At 34.2% G+C, this 25,872-nt stretch overlaps 1 protein-coding gene across 5 annotated transcripts in view; it reads right to left on the bottom strand.

The window, feature by feature from the left end:
* Positions 1-24,789, bottom strand: part of LOC105199172 (calmodulin-binding transcription activator 2) — a 71,486-nt gene extending 46,697 nt beyond the window's left edge. For 2 of the 5 annotated variants that reach the window (XM_026138043.2, XM_026138041.2), the window contains exons 1-3: positions 24,229-24,789; positions 12,130-12,540; positions 10,427-10,721 (exon numbers count right to left, since the gene is read on the bottom strand). In XM_026138043.2, coding sequence (XP_025993828.1) covers positions 10,427-10,721; positions 12,130-12,366 — 532 coding nt within the window. In that variant the 5' untranslated portion in view covers positions 12,367-12,540; positions 24,229-24,789. Of the gene's footprint in view, positions 1-10,426; positions 10,722-12,129; positions 12,541-17,260; positions 18,726-24,228 lie in introns of those variants that run through there. The other 3 variants (XM_026138042.2, XM_039453379.1, XM_039453380.1) reach the window with 3 other exon arrangements.
* Positions 24,790-25,872: the final 1,083 nt, after the last annotated feature.

Raw genomic sequence — 25,872 nt, forward strand, 5'->3', positions numbered from 1 at the left:
TATAATCATGACAATTAGTCCCGTCATTTGTATTAGCAAACAGGCTCCTAGACCCAATAATCTAGAATCTTCCCTTAAATGCGCTCTATAAGCCACCCCCCCCCTCTCTCTCTCTCTCTCTCTCTCTCTCTCTCTCTGAGACGGCGTTTTCTTCGTGGCCTCACATACCGTACCTCTAAATAGCACCAAAGTAACCGAAATAGTTTCGGGAGCATACATATTCATACACGCGTCGATCTTTTTGTTGCAAGACTATACGAACGTGCACGGTGCAACGAGAATGCCACGACCGAGATTCCTCGCGTTGAACTTTGTAGCACCCGTAAAAGATTTGCACGAATGACGTGCGAACAAACGAAATAAATATTTTCCACACATTGGTATTTTTATTCTGTAGAAATCGATTCCTCGTTAAATTGCTAATAAATCAATCGTTAAATCGTTAATAAATCAATCGTTTATCACCAACGACAACAGTGTTGAGAGGATATTCAAATGTGGCACAGGAATAAGTTCCAAATGAATATTAGAATGTCACGAATACGATAACAATTCGTTCGTCGGGATGATATCGCGTCGTGAGTCATACCTACGAAGAAAGGGTTATAGTGATTTCGTCACGTACGGTCTTAAAGGTTTCCTTGATACGCCGAAAACGTACACGCAATACTTTATCGGTGGTCTGATTAATCGTTACCGTGCAAAAGAATAGAATTACGCATAACAATTAGTTGCATGCTCGTTTCTGTCGCTAATGTATTCGTGTCCTTTATTATTTTTCGACATGCCTCCTTTCGCATTTAATTCGGTTTCAAAATAACTCCCGCAGCAGAAATTCTTCGACGTACGCATTACGAGATATACGGTATGGGTTTATAACGGCTAACGCATGGTGAATTGGGAGAAAAGAGTAACGCGTGAGAACGAATAACTGGGTCTCTTCGATCGCATGTCGCTAAATTCAGGAACTTCAACTTAAGCGCGGACAACGCGCTCCACGCTCTAACATCGTCCAATTATTAATAACGTTAGTCGATTCAGAGCAGATAATAAAGATGCGACATTTACGTTATTATCATATGGTACTGATCAAGATTTTAAAAATTTCTTCATCCCCAGGTGAAAATCTAATTGATTACTACAATATAATTGATTACTATAATATAATCTCACTAGACAACGTAATTGTTTGTTCCTCATTAATCAACGTGGGATCACTCGCGTTTTACGCTTCTATTAAAGAATACCCGAAATGAGATGGTTTTCAACCGTAATTTTACTTACAAAAAGTGAAATGGCAATAACAATTGGTGAAACTATGTTAGTTTGGTACGTACTGTACCGATGTATGCGACGCGAGAAATTTTGCTCGGACGCGAGTGACCCCAGGGTTAATTTATTTTTTATCATCTCTTAACATATCTTCTATTATTATAAAAAAGTATAGATTGATATTCTAAAAAAAATGAGTTAATTCAACAAACACTAGTAATTTTATAATTTTATTATTTTATGTTACATTATATAACTACACCCCTAAAAAAGTATTTTAATTATAAAGTAAAATTCCCTGTAATCCCATATTCTAAATGAAAACTTTCAGAAAGGCTATTCCTCTTCCAGTAAAATGGACTATTTACGATAAATGTAACCGATATTATTCTAAAAGTTTGCTCTCTCTTGTATTAAAAGGATTATATTTACTTCAAGCGGAATGCCCTTTCTCATGCGATATGAGTAACACAAAAAACAGTGTGTATCGCTGCGTTCTACCGTGTATTACATATTACATTTACTCTAAGCACTTTTATATACGTATTAAGTACTACATCAATATCAAATCGCTTAATATCTCTATTTATATCAAGATATTTGGTATTGATATAGTACTTACAATTACCACAGTGCTCGGTGTAAACTATATGTACATATTATACAGATATATGATTGCCGCAAAGGAAGATAGACGCAGTAACCTTTTTTGTGAATGAACAGTTTAAAAGAGAGAAAATTGCTATTCAGATGATGTTATTCCTTGTAATTGATATTAAGAACAGCAAAATTTGTATTGCAGATGCAAGACAAAATTATTTTAACTACAAAAATATTGTACTTAGATTATTTTCCTCTTAGTTTCAAAGAATTCCTCTTGAAGCTATATATAAGAATAAAATCTAAGATATAAATAATTCAGCTAATCAAAGATTTTTTTTGTATATATGTATCATAATTTATTTTGTTAATTTCTCGAGCTATTTTATTTTGATGTATTTATCGTCCAATAATTATCCCAATCGTTCTTATAGCCATGAAAGATTATCAATAATTACTAATTTTGTTACAATTTAAAAATCTAATAAATTATCAATAACTATTATGTATTTATTAATCGTCAGATTATCCTTATAGAGCATTTTGTTAATCTTTATAACATTTATTTTTAATAAAGAAAGATATTTTCAAACATAAGAATAAGATAGAAATTTTTTTTAGATTTTTTTTTAGAATTTTACATTTTTTTTTTACTTTCGTTAATTCTTAATATTTATCTTCCCTTAGTATCTTTGAAACAGTAGTTTGATATATGGTTCATATGTTAACTATGAGCAATTACAGATGGCAAGGGTATTTTTGCGCGCTTTTGCGCGAGGGGTTGGCGAAAAGGATCGCTGAAGAATTGCACAAGAAGAGGAAGAGGAAGGGCCAGAATTACGAGGGGACAAAAGGGTGGAGAGGAAAAGGGAGGTCGCGCGCGCTAACACGAGGCAGGCGCGGGACGATCAATTACGTAACCCAATAAAAGTGGGTCACGTGTCAAAGTGTGGAGCCATCCCCGAGGTGTCCAACTTTTTGGTAAAAGCTCGTAAATTACCAGTCAGCTAGCTAGCAAGCTAGCTAGCTAGCTAGCTAACTAGCTCTGCTACCACCGCGCGCGGCTTTAAATAGAATGTGTCGGCAGCTTGGGGGCTCGTGTCCAACTACCCTTTCGCAATCTACCCGTTCATCGTTTCCTCTTTCAATCCCTGTCATCCCTCTTTAATCTCCCTTCTTCCCTTGATTTTCCACCTCTCCGCATGTCACGTAGGCAGTTCCTCATCCTGACTTTTTTTCGCGAGGAGGAACCGAAGCCGGACACGTAAGTCACTGGTCGTTAGTCGTTGGCGAAAACTCGCTATCAATGTGGTAGCGGGTGATAGTAAGAGACGGAGAAAGAAAGGGGCAGAGAGAAAGGGTCGGTTTACGAGAGAAGATTCTAGAAGGGGATGAAAAGGAGTGAGAAAGACACGACGGCAAAGGGAGAGCGAGAGAGAGAGAAAGCGTCACGGCAGGAGAAGTAAGACAATCAATAAGATTGCTGGGTCCGAAGGAACTCAAGCCCGGATTCGCCGAATGAGTTCAGTACACTTTCTGTCAAATCCTATGAGAAGACTCGCATTTCACTGACTAAATTATCAGATCTTATCCTTGAGTGCGAGACGTCGGATTAAAGTCTTTCGTAAGAAATGGAAAGATCAAAAGTAGGCAATGATGAAGGGCGCCGAGATTAAACGGGACGTAAGCTTTTTCGTAAGGAAGGGCTCACTCTTCTCTTGAGGAAGTCGATACCGGGTCTAGTCACCGGATAGGCAATCGGATAGGTCAGGATAGAAACGGGATAGGTTAGAGAATGCCCGTAGATGTCAGGTCGCGTGGATAAGTGGGGTTGCTGAAGCGTGAGGGTGGCGATGAAAAGAGAATGCACGAACAGGGGTTGTAGTAGTGGAGGCCGCACAATCGCCGCTCTGGCGGATATTGCCGGAACTACGAATTACCCCGTGTCGCCGGGGGTACTTTCCTGCTGGGTGCACTTCTTCGGAAGCTCGAACGTAGCGTTACGATGCTGGTGTCTCCCGGAACAACGACGCGAGAGATTCCGGGGATGAAATTTTGCGTCGATAAGGAAGAACCACTCTCGCTCGGGGTGGCCATAAGGAAAGTACAAAGTACTTCGAAGACCACGTTACGCTGTGCGACGTTACTACATTAGATTGGAATCCTAAGGATTTTTTACTTTATTCATTATTTCCAGAGATAAAAATAATAATTATTAATTCCGTAATACTGCTAAGTAAAAGTACAGTTTTTATTATTAAAATTGTGTTGGCTTAAAATAACATTTAATATAATTTTATATATTCAACTAATATTGATTCAGTTCCAACATTTTGAAACTTAAAAATAAAAAAAAAATGTATAAAAAAGTTCTTGAAGTATAAAAAAAGTTTTTAATTATATGGATAAATTTTTACCCACAGTAAATGTAAGAAAATATAAGTAATATTCTTGGACTAAAAATAATTCTTTGAAAATATCAAAAAGATATTTCATTTTATGTAATTACAAGAATCATAATTTCAGAATAGGGTAACTATCCCCGTTACCGTTACAGTTACTTCTTTTAGTAATGGCGCTACTTTCTTTTTCTTATAACTGTAATGGTAACGTAGTTACATTTTTTAGTATAATAACGATAACGAATTTACCAATTATTTTTATCATTACTTTTTATATTTTAGATTATTTATGATATAATTTTCGTATATTCTGTTTTCATCTTTCAACTAATATTCTTTGGCTGATATGCATAGTCGATTACTACATTTAAGATCATTTGTAGTACTGTTTTAAGATGTGATCAACCAATAAAAGCCGTATTAGCATCTTAAGACACTAAAGACGGTCTTGAAATAAAATTCGATTATAGTTATAGTCCGTTGTAATATTTAAGATCGTTTTAAGATTAGTCTTAAGATGTCAAAAACCAATTACAGAACCGTATAAGATAAAAACAAATTTTATGGAGTTCATATTTGATGAATTCTATATAAATCTTACTCAGAAAATTGTATAATTGTATAATTCTTGTAGTTTTATTTATTTTAAGGATACTTATTGGTTTTAAATTATTATATTAAAATTTTTAAACATAAAATTAAGGGTACAAAAAAATATAAATTGAACCATACTTATAATTGTAACTGAAATCAAGATTTTCATTTGAATTTTAAATATTTCAAATTTATCTTTAAATTTTTTATAGTCTTACAAACTTAAAAAATTTTATTATTTTTATTAATATTATACAAAAAAATAGTACAAAAGTAAACTTTTTATTTAATCTAATTTCATATTGGGATTAAAAAAATAACAAAAAATATAATAAATCGTTACTTTTTATATGTATAATGGTAACTATTTACTTTTAAAAAGTAACTTTCCGTTCCCTGCATAAGCAAGAAATAAGAAATAAAATAGTAATTATAAGAATTATTGTTTGATACTTTTTAATCGATTCGTAATGTTAGAGACAGTCAATTTTTCAGTAAAAATACGAATTCAGAATAAAATGGATAAGATTATTTTTAATCTTTTAGTACTAAATTGCTAAATTATTTTTATGTCAAATAATATAAATTTTGCATTTTTAGGAAATAAGATTAGTCCTCAATTTAAACAGTTTTAATAAAAAGTTTTGCCGTTTCTGTACAATGCATAACTGTGCAATTTTGACAGTAACAACATGATTATTATTCATAAACAAAAGATATGTGCTCAAAATAAAAAATAATTTTGTTAGAGATTCTAATATTTTATCGATTTTCAAGAATTTTGATCATCATTTAGATGAACGAGCCAGAAAAAGGCGTTAAGGTAAACTACGAAGGGTTAAGGTCTGCACACGATCGGAAAACCATAGATCCTAAGAGAAACTTTCTCAGCCTATGTGGCACTAACAATAAATAACAAGGTCGGCAATAAATAAGGAGCGCGATAGAGAAGGTCTCGTGCGTCACAAAAGCCGGGGTCACGATACAGAAAACGCCCAGCCAAGCACATTCATCAAACTTTTACGAGAATATTAGGAACATCAAAAAATAATTCGCATATTGACTTTTGGAGGGAGAAGGAGACAAATACCTGTAAATAGTTCCAATTATGTCTGCGATTAAAATTATTTATGTATCTATTTTCAAATGTCTTTCTGAGCTCAATAAATAAATTTCATAAAACTTTTAATCGGTTAGGAGGAAAATAGTACCATCATTTCAAGAGCATATTTTTAATCCGATACGACGATCGAATTTTTATCGAATAAATATTTTTGTAACGTCAAACGTGATTTGTATTGGACATTGGAATAAAACGTTCGTCTACATTTTCAATTAAAATTTCGATCAAACTTTGTATTAACTACGTTAAACGTAAAGTTGCAATAAGCGTACGATTTTCCTTTTTTTTTCTACATAACCATGGCTAACCGATGGCGAGTTATCATTGAGTTTCTCTAGGTCGTTAGAACTTGGCGCTCGTAAAAAAAAAAGAATTGTCATCACGAAATTTGCGTGTTTTTAGTGCTAGCCTTGTACTTTCCGCACATCAAACGGTAATACTTTCCACGTGACTCCTCTTCCTTTTTCTCTCTTTCTCTCTTTTCGCAGAGCACACAACCCGTTCCTTCTATTTATATTCGGAATCGGATTCACGCACGAGTGCCCATTATGGAAAAACGTAGCTCGCAGAATAGAGGACCCAGCTCTGCCTGCAGCCGTCCAGCGACTATGCATATGCCAGAAGAGTCGGAGTGCATGTGCATCTTCGCGCTGTGCATACAGCCAGTTCTGGAAATGAGCCGAAACCTCTTTCCGCGACAGAATAGACGAACATAGGAGGGTACACAAAGTCAGGCAAGGTCTTCGAAATGCAAATGCGGGAAACATGACGAAATCGTACGCGGGAAAACTTGTTTTCCAGGAAAAGTGATGCGGCAAACCTTAATGGAAATCCCACGTCGGAAACTTTGTGATTGTATACATTACTTCCTGTATACTTTATGGAGAAGCAGCAGAAGTTTCGTCAATATGTAACAAGTATCCCAAAAGATATAAAGGTTAAATGATAAAATTATTATTTAAATTGTATAACAAAGTAAAACGCTGCGTGAAAGCGTTCCGATGTGAAAATATAAAAAAATAACATGAGCGAACTTTCCACTTTAACGTCCGATAAAAATCACGTTTGGTGTTACAAAAATATTCATTTGATAAAAATTATGTATAGTGTTCCTTTTGAAATCATAACGGAAAGAGGATTTGCAGTTGAAAAATATGAAAATTTTTATTATTTTATATAAAACTTCAGGACACACTGTACATTCGCCATTGCCCTTCCTTCCAAGTACTTTTTGTAATGCAGATCGATAATTTCCACTTCAGAAAAGATCGCGCGATTCTCGAAAAACGATGATAAGTAGAACGATTTAGGGATGAGAAGCTTCGTCTCTCCTTCATAAAACGGGTCTTCAGCGCATATCGATCATTTCTGTTTTCGTAGTCCCTCTAGATGGGAAAGGAGTAATCCCGCTCGGCGAATTGTGGATATTTGCTTCCAGTATTCGGTTTTCAACTACATTTTGTTTTTATTCCCGAGCTATCGGTGCACGATGGCGTGTATCGTGCAAAAAATATCGCATCGACATTGCGTATTATCGGGGATCAACGTGTAACAGTTGTACGCGGACCACTATTTTCCGCTGTACAATGACTAACTAAATTCATTTGCAACTGCATGAAACAATTTAGCGAGGTATAAAAAGTGTAGTGATTCAATTATATGGTAAAATAGTATCACGGCATTGTGTTACAACATTAATTGCACATACAGTTTCGCGCGTATACATACGCATTTAAAATGTAAATCTATTTTCTATATTTTGAACATCTAAAAATTAAAAATCAATAGATTTAATACCGACGATCAAAGGTATGTAAAAATTATACAAAAAGGTATACAAAAGTTATATAAAAAGTGTATAAAAGTTTTTAAGAATCAATATCTCATTCGCGGATATTTATCTACGTACAAATTGTTGAACAACTGAGAAAATTAAAATTTGAACACATTAAGATACATTTAATTTAATGACGTAGAGATTTAATAAACAGAGTTAGAGATCTAATTTAATAAAAAAACCTAGAACTGTCAGAGATTCAGGGGAGATTTTCCTTAAATTTGATTTTTGTTAACTTTTTACTGTCACAAAGATTTCTTTTGGAAGAATAAAAATATTATGGATTTTTATACTTTCCTCTCTTAAAGATTCTCCTAAACTTTTTATCCACCCAAAAAGTTCCCCATGATAATAACAAAACTTACATGAGAGAGAAAATCCCCTAATCTTGCAGCTCTGGAAAAAACTCATTAAAGAAAGAATCTTAAGAACCAAAATCGAAATACTTGTTATTTCCTCGTTTAGCATAAAAGCAGGCAACATAGAATAGGTTACTAATATAGATTAAAGCTTCCCAAGGAGAACAGAAAAGTCAAAATAATGTCAATTTAATGTTATGTTGGTAAAATTTATGTCATTCTTTTTTATCATTATTTGGTCATAATTTGGTCAATGTGACGACAAATTAACACATTTTGTCATCTTGTTCTTTTTGGATTATTATAACTTATTTAAAAAAAACGTACTACATTCACAGGTAACAATTATTGTTTTAATTGTTACACAAAACATTTTCTAACAAACAGCAAATATTGTGCGACAATAGCTTTTTTCAATTCAAATATTTATTTGTATTGTTTTTGAAAATATTGTCACAGTATATTGTCATAATTGTGTTTCCAGAAGTGTGAAATATATTTTTTAATTAATATTCTATCATTTCAATAATGTTGCATGAGTAATGTTATACTATTTAATTGTTATTATTAACTTTTTATTGATTTTGTCTGTCATTAAAATATACAAATGATATGAAATACCTTAAGGGTAGAGAATAAATATAAAATATATTATAACCTTTGTATGTTATAATCTTTTTTATGACAAATATAATTTTACCTAAATTTTCCAGATTTTAAATTTATTTTTCATATGCAATGATGTTTATTTTACGTAAAGTGTTATTTTAAATTATTCAAGTGCAAAAATATAATTGTTTTGTTTTTATCATGAATAAGAATATTTATTTTAAAAAATAACGTTTAGTATACATAATAATTAAGATTTTTAATTTTATATTTTTTTATGTGTTATTATACAATAAAAGTATAAACCATTTAACGCTTAACTATGTTTCAATTATTTAACACAAATAAACAAGTTTACATTTCATTTATTGTATTAATGTTTCCTGAAATTTATCCTCCATTTTGTATTATATTTCAACTTTCAGACTCTCTCATTTTCATACTATTTACTTTTTCATCAATATTAAAGTTAATTTAAATTTTGGAAACTTTCATTAATTAAACGTTATTATAGTTTATATTTTAAAGAAAGTACTTTATCCACAGATGATAATCGCTGAAAGTTATTGCAGTTATTGCACAAAATACATATGTTAAGAGCATTATAAAGTAAGCTAATGTCTTTTGCATAAATTAAAGACTTTTGCATAAATTAAAAGTTTTAATATACATTTATAACGGAGTAACGTTACTTTAGAAACGGTTAGTCCATATTACTCGCTTTTACTCACCTAAAATTTGTATTTTATCATTTTATTCTGAAATTTTTCCACGAGTTCAATTTAATACGAATTTTCTTTATAACTAGTCTGTTATCTCGTTCAATTATCCGCGCGTTAATAGCCCTAAGGAGTAGTTACTGCTTCTTAACCGATTCACACAGGAAAGTACGAACTATAAAAGTTGTAGGACCGATAGTTTATCGTTCCGTTATACAGTCACTCGCTGCTAATCGCGTGGTTTACGGGCTCCAAAGTCATTCCGTGTGTAACTCGAGCACAGTTTGTGTGCAGTTTCCGTTTCCATCGTGATGAGTGGAAACTTCGGTCAGGCTTCTCTCCGTTTCAGTGCCACTGTTTTCGCGCGATGGCGTAACCGTACGCTTTAAAACGCTGGGGTTTGTTTTAAACTTCATTGCGATTTTCTTCGAGTCTTAACGCGCGGGACTAATTCTTCGTCCGTTTCTCCGTTTAGCTCTCTTCGTGCGAGAGCGCCATAATTTTCGAGAACTACTTAAAGCTACCTCAGACAGGCGAGCCCGAAAACTTTTCCTAACGACACAACAATCACGAGAACTCCCACCGCGACATTGATGCTGATACGTAATAAAGATTTGTGCTTCCATTAGGCGATTAAAATTAGGGGGAATTTTGAAGTTTCTTTTGCATAGATAACTTTAAATTGTATTACAAAAATAACTCATTTAACAGTTTAATATTTTCTCCCATTTTTAGGGTATAAGCCGACGTCAATTGTTCTCGTACCGATATGTTAATTTAGGCTCAACATTCGTCATATCAAGAATATGAGGATAATATCGTACGTCTGAACCAGATGTACGGGTAAATAATTTACGAGGCGATCGCGCGGGTTGTCAAAGGTACAGGTGAGTAATGGGGAAAGTACTCACGGGAGATGGGATCCGCGCCATCGAGCTTCCTGTCGGAGGCGACGTTCTCGTGAGCGGCTTCCTTGCTCGTCCTTGGACGACATCCAGCGGCAGGGTTCGTTTCGTTGCTGTTGGCAACTCCGTCCTGATTTTTGTGCTCGTTTCGTAGGTGGTCGTTTCTCTCATTCGGCTTACAAGCACCGCCGCCAATTCCGGCCTTCGACGACGGCTTACAGCTGATACTGCCCGGATTCCCATTAATGTTCGCGTTGACGTTGATGTTGCTATTGCCGTTGGTCGATGCGTGATTGTCGGCCTAAACGGTGAACAAAGCGATCGTAAATTGCGAGCATAAATCTCTCAACACTATTTATAGAGTATTTTAGTAATTTTATTGCTCGCAAATTGAAAATCAAAGGGAATATTTCATGCAAAAGTAACAGTGTTTTATCCGATAAATTCATTTGGAGCAATTGAATGTAATTAATATCAAAAAGATTGTTAATCGCAATAAATTATTATAACCAGTCAAACCGCACGTAGAGACTAAAAATACTTTTATTTATTAAAGATTCATGATAATTATAAGCTTTCAGTCAAGCTTGGTCAATAAGAAGTCTTTAGATAAAAGTTGATAAGAATGTATAGGATTGCAATTGTGGTCATCAAAAATAGAATTCCCTCTTTTTGATAATTCTCTAATTACAATAAAGAGAAATTACATCAAAAATAGTTGAAAATAACGCATTAGGAAACGTCAAACGTTACAAAACAATAGATGATTAACAGAAAAAATAAGTAACAACATAAAAATTGCACGAAATCGCGACACTGGAATCGTGGCAAAACGTCCTTCGCGATGAAGAGTGATCTATCCTCTTTAACCCTTTACATCGAAACGAGGCGAGGCTCGTGGTACCACCTGCCACCCATTCCCAGCTATAATTGAAGTTGTCTCGTTTCGTATTGTAAAGCTATATAGGCGGTAGAATTTTTTTTCTCGCGCGCAGCACCGGCTGGAAAGGCAAGTCTTTTATTCTGTAAGTACTTGGTTGCGAGACTAACTCGGATCTTCCCCGAAGACATCTGTCCTACCGCCAACAGAGGAAGAGAGACAACCTGTCTCACAGTCACTTTCTTCCCCCGCATTCAGCGATCATTTGACCTTTTACCGCCGACACATTTTTAGCAGGAACTTTCCTAATACGACTTTCACGTTTAACGTGGTAGTTAAATTGAGGATAACATCGGCAGACAATTTACCAGATAACGGCTCACGAATGAGAATTAATTAACTGATTTGCAGTCCCGTATTGGATAATCACGTTGCCGTCTCGAATTTCATATAAAGTCCTAAATAATATTCTGTTTTTTTTTCTTTTTTTCAGAAACGCGAGTTGATTGCTGATAATCCGTAGAATAAAAATTTCTAGGCACAGTTTCAGATACACAACCGCGAGCTCTCAACGATCAAATTAATCTTCGTAACTCTATGCCATAATTTGTTTTCCTGCAAAAGCATTAACTCGCGAAAGTAAAACGAATGCTAACGGATTCAATTTCCGAGCTAGTTAAGCGCGTAACCAAAATCCATATTATAACAGACTCGTAAAGTAAACATGAGCAAGGGTCTCTGAACAAGCTAAACCGCCCATACAACGGTTCTACGACTCGCGGTTCGCCGGTTGAGCACGTGTAAAGGTCGTAGTGTATTGTGTCCTCACCGAGCTGGTCATGCAGGTGGATGAGGTAGACGAGCGCACCACGACTATCCTATTTTGATTGTGATCGTTGGAGGCGATCGTGGAGACAGCGGCGTGATTGACCAAGGCGTGGGTGTCGCTGCTGCCCGTAGGGTTAGAGTTGACATTGCCGGTAGTGGCGACGCCGCCACCACCCAGAGAGGTCTGTCTGATCACCAGGACGCTGCCAGCTGGCTCCAGCACGACTACCTGCCTCATCCTCGTCGCGCGGTTCCCTGCCACAGTCTGTCCTCGTCGAATGCGAGAGAGCGCGCTCTCTTCCCGTCTGCTCGTCGACGACGGCGACGGCGATGACGTTAAGCGTGTCGTTCTCCAGCACGACACGTTCTCCGGCTCTTAAAGCTCCCACTCGTCCGCTGCCGCCTGCTCCTCCTGCGCGCACAAACACATCCAGGCCGATATTAAAGCTGTCGTTTTAGGGGATGATCCTACCCGTCCGCGCCCACACCAGCCACGCCGCCACCCCGACGCGGATCTACACGCCTGCTTTCGTTCGTAACCGCACGAGCCCGACCGTACCGGCGTGGCTTCTTCCGGAAAGCGAATCGATGGGATTATTTCTACCGACACCGTCGACGAGCGGCCCAACGACTCTCTGTCTCTCTCTCTCTCTTTCAATAAGGCACCTCCTCGCGGCACACCGCCTCGCTACTGTCAAAGTAGCGGGCGTGTGCGCGGTTTAAACTAAGGTTGGGTCCAGAAGCTGCTGGCTTTTAAATAATGGCCCGTTGCACATTCAATGCTCTAATGTGCTCCGCTTTTTCACCGAGCGTTCATACTTAAAGCAGAAGGACGATCGATCTTGTCTAAGAAATTTAATTGAAAGTCTCATCACCGCTGGATGACTTTGCTGTGAAAGAAAGATTAATTCGTGTTAAACGGTCATGTAAGAAAGGAGAACGATCCTTTAAACGAAACGAAACGATTAGTAATTTGTATAAATTTTAACCTCTATATTTAAAATAATATCGTCACGTACCGTTGCATTAATATATTTAATAATAAATTGATATTTCTTTCAAAAACATAAAAAGATGTAGACAACAAAGATTTAAAATATTTTTAGTTACATAGTTACATTTATTATATAAAACTGACGGAACACATTGACTTTACTTTTATTACGATCTAAAGATCTAGTCATCCTGGTTTAAAGTCCAGTGCGATTTTCTCATTTTCTCGGCTTGCCCGAGCAAAGGAATTTGTTTTCGAGATCTCCAAGCAGTCCAAGCTCCTAGCAACAGGAGATCTCGAAGGAATCGCGGCTTAAAATTGGATGGGTTTTGTTCAGAACCATTTGTGACCGTGTCGTAATACTCTGTGATGCGGCGTGAAATAAAGAGAGAAAGAAAGAGAAATTTGTGGAAATCCGGAGAGATAAAATGTTATATATATATATATTTTTTTTTTATTTTTTTTTATTTTTTTATAAGTTTATCTTTATAAAAGAAAGTTTCCCGAATTTAGGAAAAAAACATGTTATCAATTTATAATATAATATAAATTTATAATTTAATTTATATACATATATTTGTAATAAATAAAAATTATTTTAATCATAATTTTATACATATACGTATATATATATTTTTTTTTTCTTAATATTCAACTTATAATAAATCTTGAAATAATATTGTAAAGAATTAATGCATTAGAAATGTTCAAATGCATTTTGTGCATTTTGCTTGCTGATTCTGTTTTGTTTGTACAAAATAAGAAACAAATATCATGAAGCACTTGAATCGACTCCAAATTCTCTCTATTATTGTATCACTAATCTCACAAAAAAGATAGAAATACTTTTACTATATTTACAATACGTGTAAATTATAACTTGCATCTTATTCGATTAATCTTTATGGAACGATTCCATTAGTCTAAGTCTAAGGTATAAGATTAAACAAAAATTATTGAAGAATCATCTGGCAAATTCCCAACAGATTCGTTTGAGCACGAGGGTTTTCACGTAAAATTGCAATATTGTTCATCTTCGTGGATTCCGCGGGATTACTTAGGTTGGCATGCATAGTCATAAATGCATTTTTAGCCGTCATGGATCTGCTCGACAAATAGAAGTATGTCATTGCCAATTTTCGCATACAATAATTTTAGCAATTTGGAAAAAAAGTTCCGACTGCATTCGTCAGAATCAACAAGACAAAAAATAGATTTTTACACTTTTAATATGCAATTAAACATTTATATTGTACAAATTATGAATTATTTTATAATATAAATAATTTTTATCAAGAAATTAACAATAATGAACGTTCCTGCATAAGGAACTTGATAATGTTCTTAACTTTCTAGAAAATTAAGGAAAAAATGAGATTCTTTCCGTACTTTTTCTGGAAATGAGGAAAAAACGAATGCAATAATGATGTACTGGTGTTCTTAATTTTCTGAAAAATAAAATTGAGAATAAAATCCGGTTTCTTTCATTTTTTCCTGAAAAATACGGGAAAAAACGACTATGCAATGACGTTAATGTTTTTAATTTTCCGGAAAATAAAATGGAGGAAAAAACTCACTTTTTTTACGTTTTTTTTTTTAAATAAAGAAAGATACAACTCTAAAAATTACAGCAAATTAATGAATTATTTAGGGAAAGATAATAATGTTTCTTTAATTCATTGAATCTTTCATAGATCATGTTGCCTTATAAAACATTTTTTTTAATATTTGTAAAAGTAAAGTATACAATTTGCAATTTGACTACTAAAACTGCTTTATAACCTACAATCTTGATGATAAAGAGAATTATGTTGTTATGAAAAATCACTTATTGCTTAAGTATACAAAATAAGTAATTTTAATAGTTTCCTAAATTTCATAAAATAATGCATATACATTATGTATGTATATATATATATATATATATATATATATATATATATATATATATATATGTATATATATATATTCCATTTTATATTTAAATTATTTATTTTGTCAATAATTATCTAGAAAAATTTATTAAAATTCAGCAATGTCAATCTCAATCTATAATTTATAAATTTAACAACAAATAAAAAATGAGCAAATGTTGACCAGTAACGGATATTGTACTTTGAAAAAGATAAAATAAAAGTAAAGTGAAGGTAAATGTCAAGGTAATATTTTAAAGAAATATTATAATAAAATTTGATTTTTTTAACCCTTAAACATAGTATGGGTCTGGGAGACCCCGTATAAAATTTTAACCGCTTGCTGTGTAAAGACAAAATGAGAAACAAGGTCCAAACTATAAAGGGAAAGAAGTTACAGACCTCTATTATCGATCGCTACGTTGACCAGCTTTATTGTTCAACTAGAGTTCAAGCAACACAAAATAGAGCTTTTATCATTATATTTTTCTTGTAACATAATTATAATTTAAAAAAAAATGACAATGCTATAATTTATTTCTTAAAGTATCATTCTTTAGCTTTAAAACCCTGTATTATAAAGTCCTTAAAAGTTTTCTGTTAAAAAAACATGATTTAATTAAAAAATGAATTTTTGTACATATCTTTATTTCCATTTAATGGTTTTTCCTTAATAACTTTATAATAAATCATGTTTTGTCAATACCGTTTGTAGATTCACATTTCTGAGTTTGTAAATTTTCAAAAAAAAAATTTTTGAAAAATATTGATTGGGACCAAAATTATGGTTTTTGGTCCCAAAGTTACAAGGAGTATCCCAGATTTCTGTACTATCTTTACGACTGGCATCAGATACGCAATGTTTAATAAAGATAAAGATTGAATTTGTAATACGAAATGGTTCTGTTATTTTTGTGTTATTTCTGTTTGTTTAAGTTAATTTACGTATATTTTATATAAAATTTTATACAAAATAAACACACACAGACACGTATGCAAATACGTGCGGGCACACATTCGCATTGTATAAAAGTATGCAAAAGAGAATTAAGAGATATTTTAAAACTTTTATAAATGTGTAGGTTATATATATATATACATATATATTTTTTTATAAATATATACGTTAAAAATATAAATATATAAAAACATCTTAATTCTTTTTTTGATCACTTTTGACGCATATTAGTCAAAGATACATTATATATGTAGTATATTTAACAAAAAGTCAGTTTTTTTACTGTGTTGAAAAATTATATTATATTACAATTTAAGTCTATAAAAATTTATGAAAATTATATCAATTGGAAGAATATTTTAGAATTGTTTATTGTTCAAAATTAATCAAAGGTACATCATCTTCTCTTTATGGGATCTTAAAGTCATCCAGTTTAGCAGAACACGATATTTTAGCCTCACATTATTTTTCTAATTGCCGCTGTATATTTTTTTACACTTTTATATACATCTACTTGTACATATTCACTAAATACCTACAAATTTTTATATAGCTAAATTAATATTATTATGTTTCGTAAATATATACACATTTTTTAAATCTTTCTCTCCTCTCTCTCTCTCTCGGCTGATATTATTTTTTAGAAACTACTGAAACTATCAATTTCAATTTTTGCATATATGTGTATGTAAAATACATATGTGTTTATCGCATAAACTAGGATTACTGCAATATTAATAAATTTAACTATTTTATTCATACGTATACAATTGTATCGATTTTGTTAAAATCTTATTTTTTAAAACAACACCATAATTTTCATAATTTACAATTTTTTTCATTTATCCTAGTTTGCGGTAAGCAGACATGCCATGTATGTTACATATACGTAAAAATTAAAGTCGATTATGATTTCAGTAGTTTTTGAGAAATTGTGTCAACTGATTTGAAAAATGTGTTAGTTTTTAAATTTACTCAGGTATAATTTAAATATCTATGAAAACTAGTAAACATTTAGCTATACGAAAATTTGTAGATATTTACTAAATGTGTCTAAATAGATGTGTAAAAACGTAGAAGAACAATGTGCAGTTCCGTATATTTCGTTCTTACTCTTCGAAAATATTCGTATGGAATATATTATAGAGGAATCAAGGTTCGAGTCTTGGCTGAGGTATTTCCCCCCCCCAATAAATTCTTTACAGTTTTATAAGATGCTTAGCGTCAAAATGATTAAATTGCTCGTCAATTTAATTTGTGATCTTACGTATTCCGGTTAAGAACGGTGTTTCAAGACCGATGAATATGCGGCGCGCACTTTACGTGAACTGAAGATTGTAAAAATTCACACAAAAATTTTCGTTGAGTCACCAAGATCCACTGTAGACCGACATTGACCTCCACCCTTTAAAAAAAAAAAAGATAAATTGAACTTCATTTCTTTTATTTCAAACTGTTTCAGAAATAGTAACCCATGCGACACCGCGATACTGATATAATCCATCAAGCGTCTCAGGAATGACGCGCAGCTCGTCACGTATGATCCGTGATAAATGCACGCCGTGTATTTTAGTAAGAATTAATGTCATTCGCTTGGCGTGCCTTCAATAGACATTAAATATACAGGGTGAATGTTAAAGGCGAGTAAATATCGCGGTCATTCATGTATGGAGCCGTATCGAGCGCGCGCGTAGCGGATATCTGCGCCGGTACAACGGCACGTGCAGTAATAATAGAACCGTCGCGTCGCCGGTGCATTCACACGCGGAGGATGTCCGCCCGTTACTATATCCTACAGTACGTTGAGCACACAACTCACCGTCTAGACTTACGTATCTGTTCCGATTGTCGTAAGATTAGATCCCGAGTTTTAATAGGCCGATCTGTGGTCGCGCTCGCGAACGAAACGAGTTGACGCACCGATCTCGGATCGCGCAGTCATTTGCATGACGAACAAGCGAATATGCTAGAGACACAGCGTTCGAAGTCTTCTTCTCGAAGAAAATGTCGCGCGTTATTAAGATACGCTTCAGAAAAATTTCTCGAAAATTCGAGCCACTTAGCGTTAGACGCTCTTAAAAAGGATGTAGCTCCCGTGCTTTTTAGTTAAAAAGAAAAATTGCATTTGCATAATATTCTTGATCTTATTTTCTTTTTGTGGATCTTTAAAGTGGTTGTATAATAAAACGATCATAACGAAAAAAGCGATGATGAGGCATATTCTCGAACAATTACTGAGTGATATTTACATGGTTTTTCTTCTTGAGCTTATCAAACGAGAAATCACGTGTTGTAGGTAGCGCTGAGATGCTATTACGTAAATTGGATGTAGCGCTAAGAAATCAAGAAGTTTTCTTTTACCCGAACCATTTTCTCGTATGAGCAAAATTAAATGCACGTTGTTGCATTTAATTATGCAACAATGGATGCATCTGTTAATACAAAAGAATGCTTCTGTTAATATACGCTGTGGATTACACTTGTCACTCGTAATCCTTAGCCGTGCCGTGCATGTCACGCGTAATCCCGGGGATTTATGACTCGCAGAGCATGCTTTTCAAGTTAAATTAACATTAAAGATGATTAAAGCATCGCGTTAAAAAAAAATGACGGCGTATAAAAACTATATGTATATAGAAAAAGAAGGATTCACGTTAAGAAAGGACGTCGCGTATGTTGCATGAAAAGCAGATTTGCTTTCTCTCTCTTTCTCTCTCTCTCTCTCTCTCTCTCTCTCTCTCTCTCTCTCTCTCTCTCTCTCTCTCTCTGACTTGATTAAATTCATCTATACTACAAAAGCTTTGTAGAAATAATTTTCTCTCTTCGCTAATGCCTCTTTACGTGGAATAAAATCTAACATGTCGAAAATGACATGAATGAGTAAGAACGCCGATGAATAAAATCTAACGATGTCAATAGTGACGTGTAAAAAGAGAATGGTAAATGCGACACATTTCTACTATCGCTCTTTCAGGATGAGCGTAGAATTCTTTAGACAGCCACGTTAGTACCGTCGGTTTCGTGCTGATATCATTACCATAAAATCGCGTGTAGGTGACTACGCGTTTAAATCGATCGATCTTCAAGCACCCATATGTTGCACACGTCTTGCGAAACCGCCGCTCTACAGGGGTCGTCATAGTTCGACGTTTACGAAGCACGATATTAAAGAACGCGTGCGAGTAGCGAGCTAAAAAAAAAACTAAAAAGACGACTGGAAAACTTTCAATCGAATTTCGAGCATCGCTCCACAGCAAATTTTCTCCCATTAATCACCTAAAGAATTTCATTCGCTTATGATAAATCCTTTCAATCTATTAAGAAATTTCACGTCATAAACTTTTTACGTAGGGAGTAATGAAAAATAGAGAAAATTGAGAGAATATTACGATGAAATAATTTTCTAATGATAAACTACATACTTGTATTCTTTTTTAATTTTGATGAATATTCATTAAATATTTAATTTTGAATAAGAACTAGATATACAGACTCGTTTTTTTATTATTTTATAATAATTATTAAAATTACGTATTAAAAAAATTCCATCTTATTTTATTCAGCTTAAAACTTTAACTTTACTATCAGTCAATTAAGAGAAAAGTATTTTGCTGCAAAATAGCTGAGATAGGCTGCCTTCAAATAGTTAAATATTATAGATAGTGGATGTATATAGATAGTGCAATCATTAACCGAGAACATCGCTTTTGATACATTTACAGTGTATTCGAGAGTGAATGTCAGTTTCCAAGCAGCTAGTTAGGAGACATTCTGAAGTGAAGTTCCTATGCGGATTCCTAGCTATGCTGGTTGCTACTATCATTTTCGAACGTGCCATTAGAATCTCACAATCAGACGACAAGAAACTCGTGGCGCATCATTCTTGATAACAGCAGATTACGATAAATTCATCGAGATAACAAGTCCAGTTATTCACCGAGATAACAAGTCCAGAGGCGGGATACATTGATCAATATTGTATCGATAATATCATTGAACTTTTTTCTTGTTTTATGTGAACAAATACATAATCGATTATATAATATATTCAAGAAATAATACTTTCTTTCCACGAGAATTAGAGACTTGTCACGTAAGAGCTAATTGTTAAATAAATTTCTCATTTCCAGCCATCCTTCGCATCGATCCGAGAGTCTTCGCGCTCAGTAAGAAGACTCGAGAAAAGAGTTTTTGCTTCAATAAGTCAAGGCAGTAAGACCAAGGGATTAACCTTGTGTTCTGAAAATATTATCCTTCACGAGGGTCTTTCAGCTCTTAAGGGATGTATCTACAACGTGGCTGCTGATGAAAGAGATTACGTCGCGTCCGCGTTAACATCCATGATGTTTGCATTATGAAGGGTGAGAACGTGGATTTCTTAATTAATTATTACTAAATTTCAGCGCAGAAAATTAGCAGAGAGGAAAAAGGGAATAAAAGCATAAACTAAACTCATATTGCCCTCGAAACGCGAGAATTATTTGCGAATGAGATATTTAAGGATGTACGTGTCACATTAACATTATCAAAAACATAAAAGTTTCATAGATTGCTCTATTCGTACACAGTAAAAAGCATTTTATATTTACGTTCAAACCGTTAACATTTTATCTTCAGTAACATTTTTATTGAATTTTTAATATACCCGTAGAGTGTTACTTTAACATAATGTAATTGTGTTGCTTGAATATTTTGTGTTTAACTGATATTCAATATTTCTTATAAAAGACCTGTCACAATTGTCCGGAACTGTTCAGAATAAAAAATATTTTTTGTATGTGTCCAATTTAAAATTTAAGTAACGAAACAATCACTAAAAAATGTAGAGAATGGGAGTATTTTAAAAAAATATTAAATTTAAAATGAAATTTAATTATACTTCTGCAGGATTGTTTCACACGTTAAATTTCAAATTAAGCGTGTATAAAGAAATACGTATTTCTTAAATTTTTGCGTTTAAGAACATATTTTAAAGAAAATCAAATCAGTTCTGAATAGCTGACACAAATTACTTAGAGTTAAATAACACAGTTTATGAATAAATGCGCAAATAACACAATGACAATGATGAAATTTTTTTAAATGTTAATTCTAAACTAAAATGCGCGTGTCAACATATCATAAATGTTAATTATACTAAAAAAATATACTTTCACGGTTCCAAATTGTTTTAAAGTGTTACATATTTTATATTAAATGTCACTTTCTAACATATTCATCATATGTTAAATTAACATAAAAATTTGAGTGACTATTTGGGTCGTGTAACATAAATTTAACACAAGTTTTCCAATTGTTCACAAAAAACAAATAAATTTTCCAAAATTTTAGTAACTACGTAAAAGTTAAACACAATTCTCTCACTGATTTAAAAGTTATTTAATTTTATATTTTTGATTCTTGTGGAAAATTACGTTACAGTTATTTGGTTTTATATTTATTTGGAAATTTGATAAAGAAATAACATTGTAAACTAAATCAAATTTTTAATACTAGTAATAAAATTCTACTAAATATATATATATACGTAATAAAAAGATGCACTTCTGCACAAATATTGAGTTGCATTATCCATTTACATATGTAAGAGTTATATATTTACCTAAAACTTAAAACATGATCATTTTTATGTTATAAACTAAATTATTATTTGTTTTATTCTTATCAGCTAGTTTCAGAGCCAAAATATGGGTATTCACAAGTAAATTTTTTTGTTATTAATTAGAGGAAAAAAAGAATAAACCTATGAAACTTGTAGTTTTTTTAATTCATTAATTTTTAGCTGATAATAAATAGAGAAAACATTCTTAAAAAATCGAATAACCTTCAAGCGTTAAATATGGCAGCGAGAAAATGCATATCCTGTACGCCTGTACATATATAGACCCTATACAACATGTATTAAAAAATAAATACATGTAGAAATTTCTGAAAAAGATTTATTTTACAGAGCACTATAACCACGGTTTGTAGTAGCATAGACTTAATTTATTTTTTAGATTGATTTGCACTTGAGACAACAAAAACGCGACAATTTACATAATTATTTCCCGCATAGACCTTATACCTACCTCAAAAACTAAATTTATTACGTCGGCGATAAGATATTGATCTTTGCACCTGAAGCTCTTTTAAAACATGAGCATGACTTCGACGTTTTCTGGCAGGAATTATCTTTCAAAGAAATACTTGCACTCTGAAAGATAAAACCCAAGCAAATTGCGAAAAATTCGCACAAATATTGCCATTGTATCATGGACACCGACGCAATAACAAACCGTGCATAACACTGTTTTCGATTTGCACGGTTTTAAGCGGAGAGCGAGCGCGGTCAATCAAATTCAATCCTCATGAACTAATCTTTAAATAGAAGCTTGCTTAATACGCTTGCAAAAGCTGAGCGTACTTTTAGTTTTCCAGGAGCTTTAAAAGCTTTAACGCTTTCAATTCTGAATAATCCATTTCTATATTCAGAAATGCGTTTCTAACGTTAGAAACGCAGTTAACACTACGCGAAAAAAACGACTTTGCAAAAATACAGCTTTGTGTGAAAATAATTATATTGTGAACCAATAAAATAATTATATTGCACGTTTATAAATTGGTGCAAGAATGTCAAAACCTTCTGCAACAATATTATCATCCTTAAATATACCACATATTTTTTTGATGCTTCAACATAACATTATTTTTTTTATCTGTGTCTAGCAAGATTTTTAGATAATGCAGTAAAATTGTTTTTTTTTCGCCTGAAAAGTGTGAAAACACGATGTCGTAATAAGTTCCCGATTAATGAAGCCTGATTGTTCTCCCGGATCGATCGAGCGAAGTCGCAAAAATCTAGTAAGCTGCAAAGTAGAGATGAAAAGAATAGGTATTTTTGACTTTAAAGTAAAAAAAAACCCGAGTATAATAAAAAATCAGTTTTTTACAGAAATAACCTTTTTTTTATCGAAATACTAAAATAAAGATATGCAATTTATTTTTTTCTTTTTTGATATTCTTTGTTAAAACGTTTGACATTACGTTATTTCAATGTTATTTAGCTTTTTATATTTATAATTTCAAGTCGAGGCGGAAACGTGCTTACATTATCGTGGTACTTAATGAGTTAATAACGCTTGTTCGTTAATAAATAAATAATAAATGAAAAGATTTTTATGTGCCCTTCATGTTTTCGTGTTAACTCATGAGTTCTTAGTGATTAAATAAACACAAGAGAGAAACGTATGAGCAAATAACATGAGCTTTGAATTTTACAGTTTTCACTTCCGGCATTGATCTAACAATAAGTATATCCATTGCCAGCGTTACTTAGTCATTGTACTATATTTTTTATTGTTTACCGCTATTTTTACATAAAAACCTTTTGGGTAATACAAACATGAATTCTACAAACAACAATACACTAAGAGAAAAAAATTCTTAAATTTTACTTAATATTTATTCGAATAGTACTAATGAAATATTTACTTACGATGTACAAATATTTACTATATAAAAAAGAATGATACTTAAGTTAAATTAGTGATTCTTGTACTGTAAATATATATTTGTACTTAGTAAATATTCCATTAGTACTATTAGAATAAATATTTATTAAAACTTAGTAGTTTTTCCCTCAGTGTGTGACATCAAATGTTGAGAGAAAATACATATCCGATTAAGAAATATTCAGGACCGCAGTAAACAAACTATTTCTTACTGTGAGTTTTACTCAAAAAGTTTCTAATTCTTTTCAATCATTTTTATTTTCGCTGCAAAGTAACTTTCGCTTTGGGCGATCCAACAACGGCGTTCCCGCCAAAAGTCTACGCCGCCAACGCGGAGGAACGTGCCCGTCGCGTTCGGATTCCGCACGGATATTCCGCCCCGAATCCACCCACGACACGGCCCGTACGGTCGCCGCACGTGTCCACGCGAACAAAGCGCGAGATTCCTCCCTCGCGCGGGGGGTGTCGGAGGCCGCGGGTTTACGGTATGCGCTAAAAATAGCAGCGACCATAAAGCCGCCACGCGGACGGGCGAAGCCGCCGCGGACGCGACGGCGACGGCGACGGCGACGTCGCGACGTCGCGACGACACGCTCGTCGCTTCCCCGTGCATCGTAGGTGCGCACTTGATTCTCCGTACATGGTTCACTCCCCACAGCTCTCTATTTACTATTTAAGGGATGGAGGCGCTCTAGATTACTTGATAACGCGCAGAAAAGAAAGGGGGCGACGGGATACTCACGGGGTTCGTGCTCCGAACTGAAGGCCCGTCGCCGACGAAGGTAATCATTTCGGCACGTCGCGCTTCCCGGTGCGCGGCGTCGCGTCAGGGCGTCTCTCTCTCTCTCTCTCTCTCTCTCTCTTTCTCTCTCTCTCTCTCTCTTCTTTTAGTAGCTCGTTCACCAGCGACGGCGACGGCGACTTCCTCCGACGCGCGACGGTACCGCGACGCTCATGATCGACGACGACGACGACGACCACGACGACGCCTGGTCCACGATGACGGCGACGAAGACGACGACGGTGGCGGTGGCGACGGCGGCGGCAGTGGCGGTCTTGGCTGATACGCGCTTCCTCGTGCACGTCGGACACCGTCCGTCCGCTCGGCGTGCGTTGGTGCGTGCGTTACGCGTCACTCTCACGCAGGGAATCGCGCGATCACGCGTGCCCGCGGCGGCCGCGGTCGATCCTCGGAATCCATGACAGGTATACGTGCGACACGTATACGTTGTACGTGCACAGAGCGGAGCGGAGCGAGGCGAGCGTGGACCGCATGCGCCGCTCCGAGGCAAGAGTCATCGCGCTCTTGTGTGTGCCGCCGCGCCGTCACGTCGCGGACGCGCCAGGGCGGACGTAGACGAGAAAACTCGCGGGTGGAAATTCAAAGCGTGCTCGCGGCGCGCGTGTGAATCTTCCGGCGGAACCGGACGCGGTGACGTTACCGCGTAAGCGGTACTGAGATATCGAAACAAATTTCGCTTCGACGACGACGACGATTACGCGTAATCGTCAGGAGTCCACGTGAACTACTGTCGCATTACAACGAATTCTTAGGCACGGAGCTGTCTAGGAATCGTACGTGTCGCTCAATTATTGTTACAAGTACCTCTTGATCGTGCTTCTTAATTAAGATTTTTAAATTTTAATATATTTAATACACTTAAACGCAGTGACGCAGTTTGAAATAAACGACTAGCGAGAAATCGTGCGCGTATCGATATATCATTCGATAATGACCAATAGCGCGCAAATTTTCGAATGCTAAAGGTGGCGAGGATCTCTTCAATTGGTTTCTTTCGCATTTTTTTTTGTTTTTTTTTTAAGACAAAACGATTCCATATTTCGTTGATCACCTTGGAATATTTTTGTGAATCTGAATCACCACATAAGAATAAGCATTAAATCTTCTGGCATTTTTATTCTGAATGGTAAATTGTCTTTGCTCAGAGTCTACAAGAAAGACCGGCAACTTTTCAGTTTTGAATTTTTACAGAATTTTTACAAACTAAAAGACTTATCAAAAAAACAAATCTTATATCGATTACTAAACATATACAGAATTATTTAATAATATTTTATTTTAATAAAAATTAATAACTTAGATATAAATAAATTAATGTTTTACTAATTCATCTTTTATGAGTGAAATACGCCTTGTTCAATTTAATTATAAATTGTTGAATTAAGAAATAATATATTTAAAGAATTATTATTAATACACTTAATGAAATTTCCATAGTTCCATGTACTATTCCTCTTCAATACATCGAATAATTTGTAAAAACAAAAGGTTTTAATTATAATATAAAGTTGATTATAAAGAAAACAGAAAGGTTAGTTATTCGAATCAAAATCTTTTAAATATAAATTACTTAAACATAAATTT

This window comes from Solenopsis invicta, chromosome 9 (assembly GCF_016802725.1).
Source record: "Solenopsis invicta isolate M01_SB chromosome 9, UNIL_Sinv_3.0, whole genome shotgun sequence".
Taxonomy (NCBI): domain Eukaryota; kingdom Metazoa; phylum Arthropoda; class Insecta; order Hymenoptera; family Formicidae; genus Solenopsis; species Solenopsis invicta.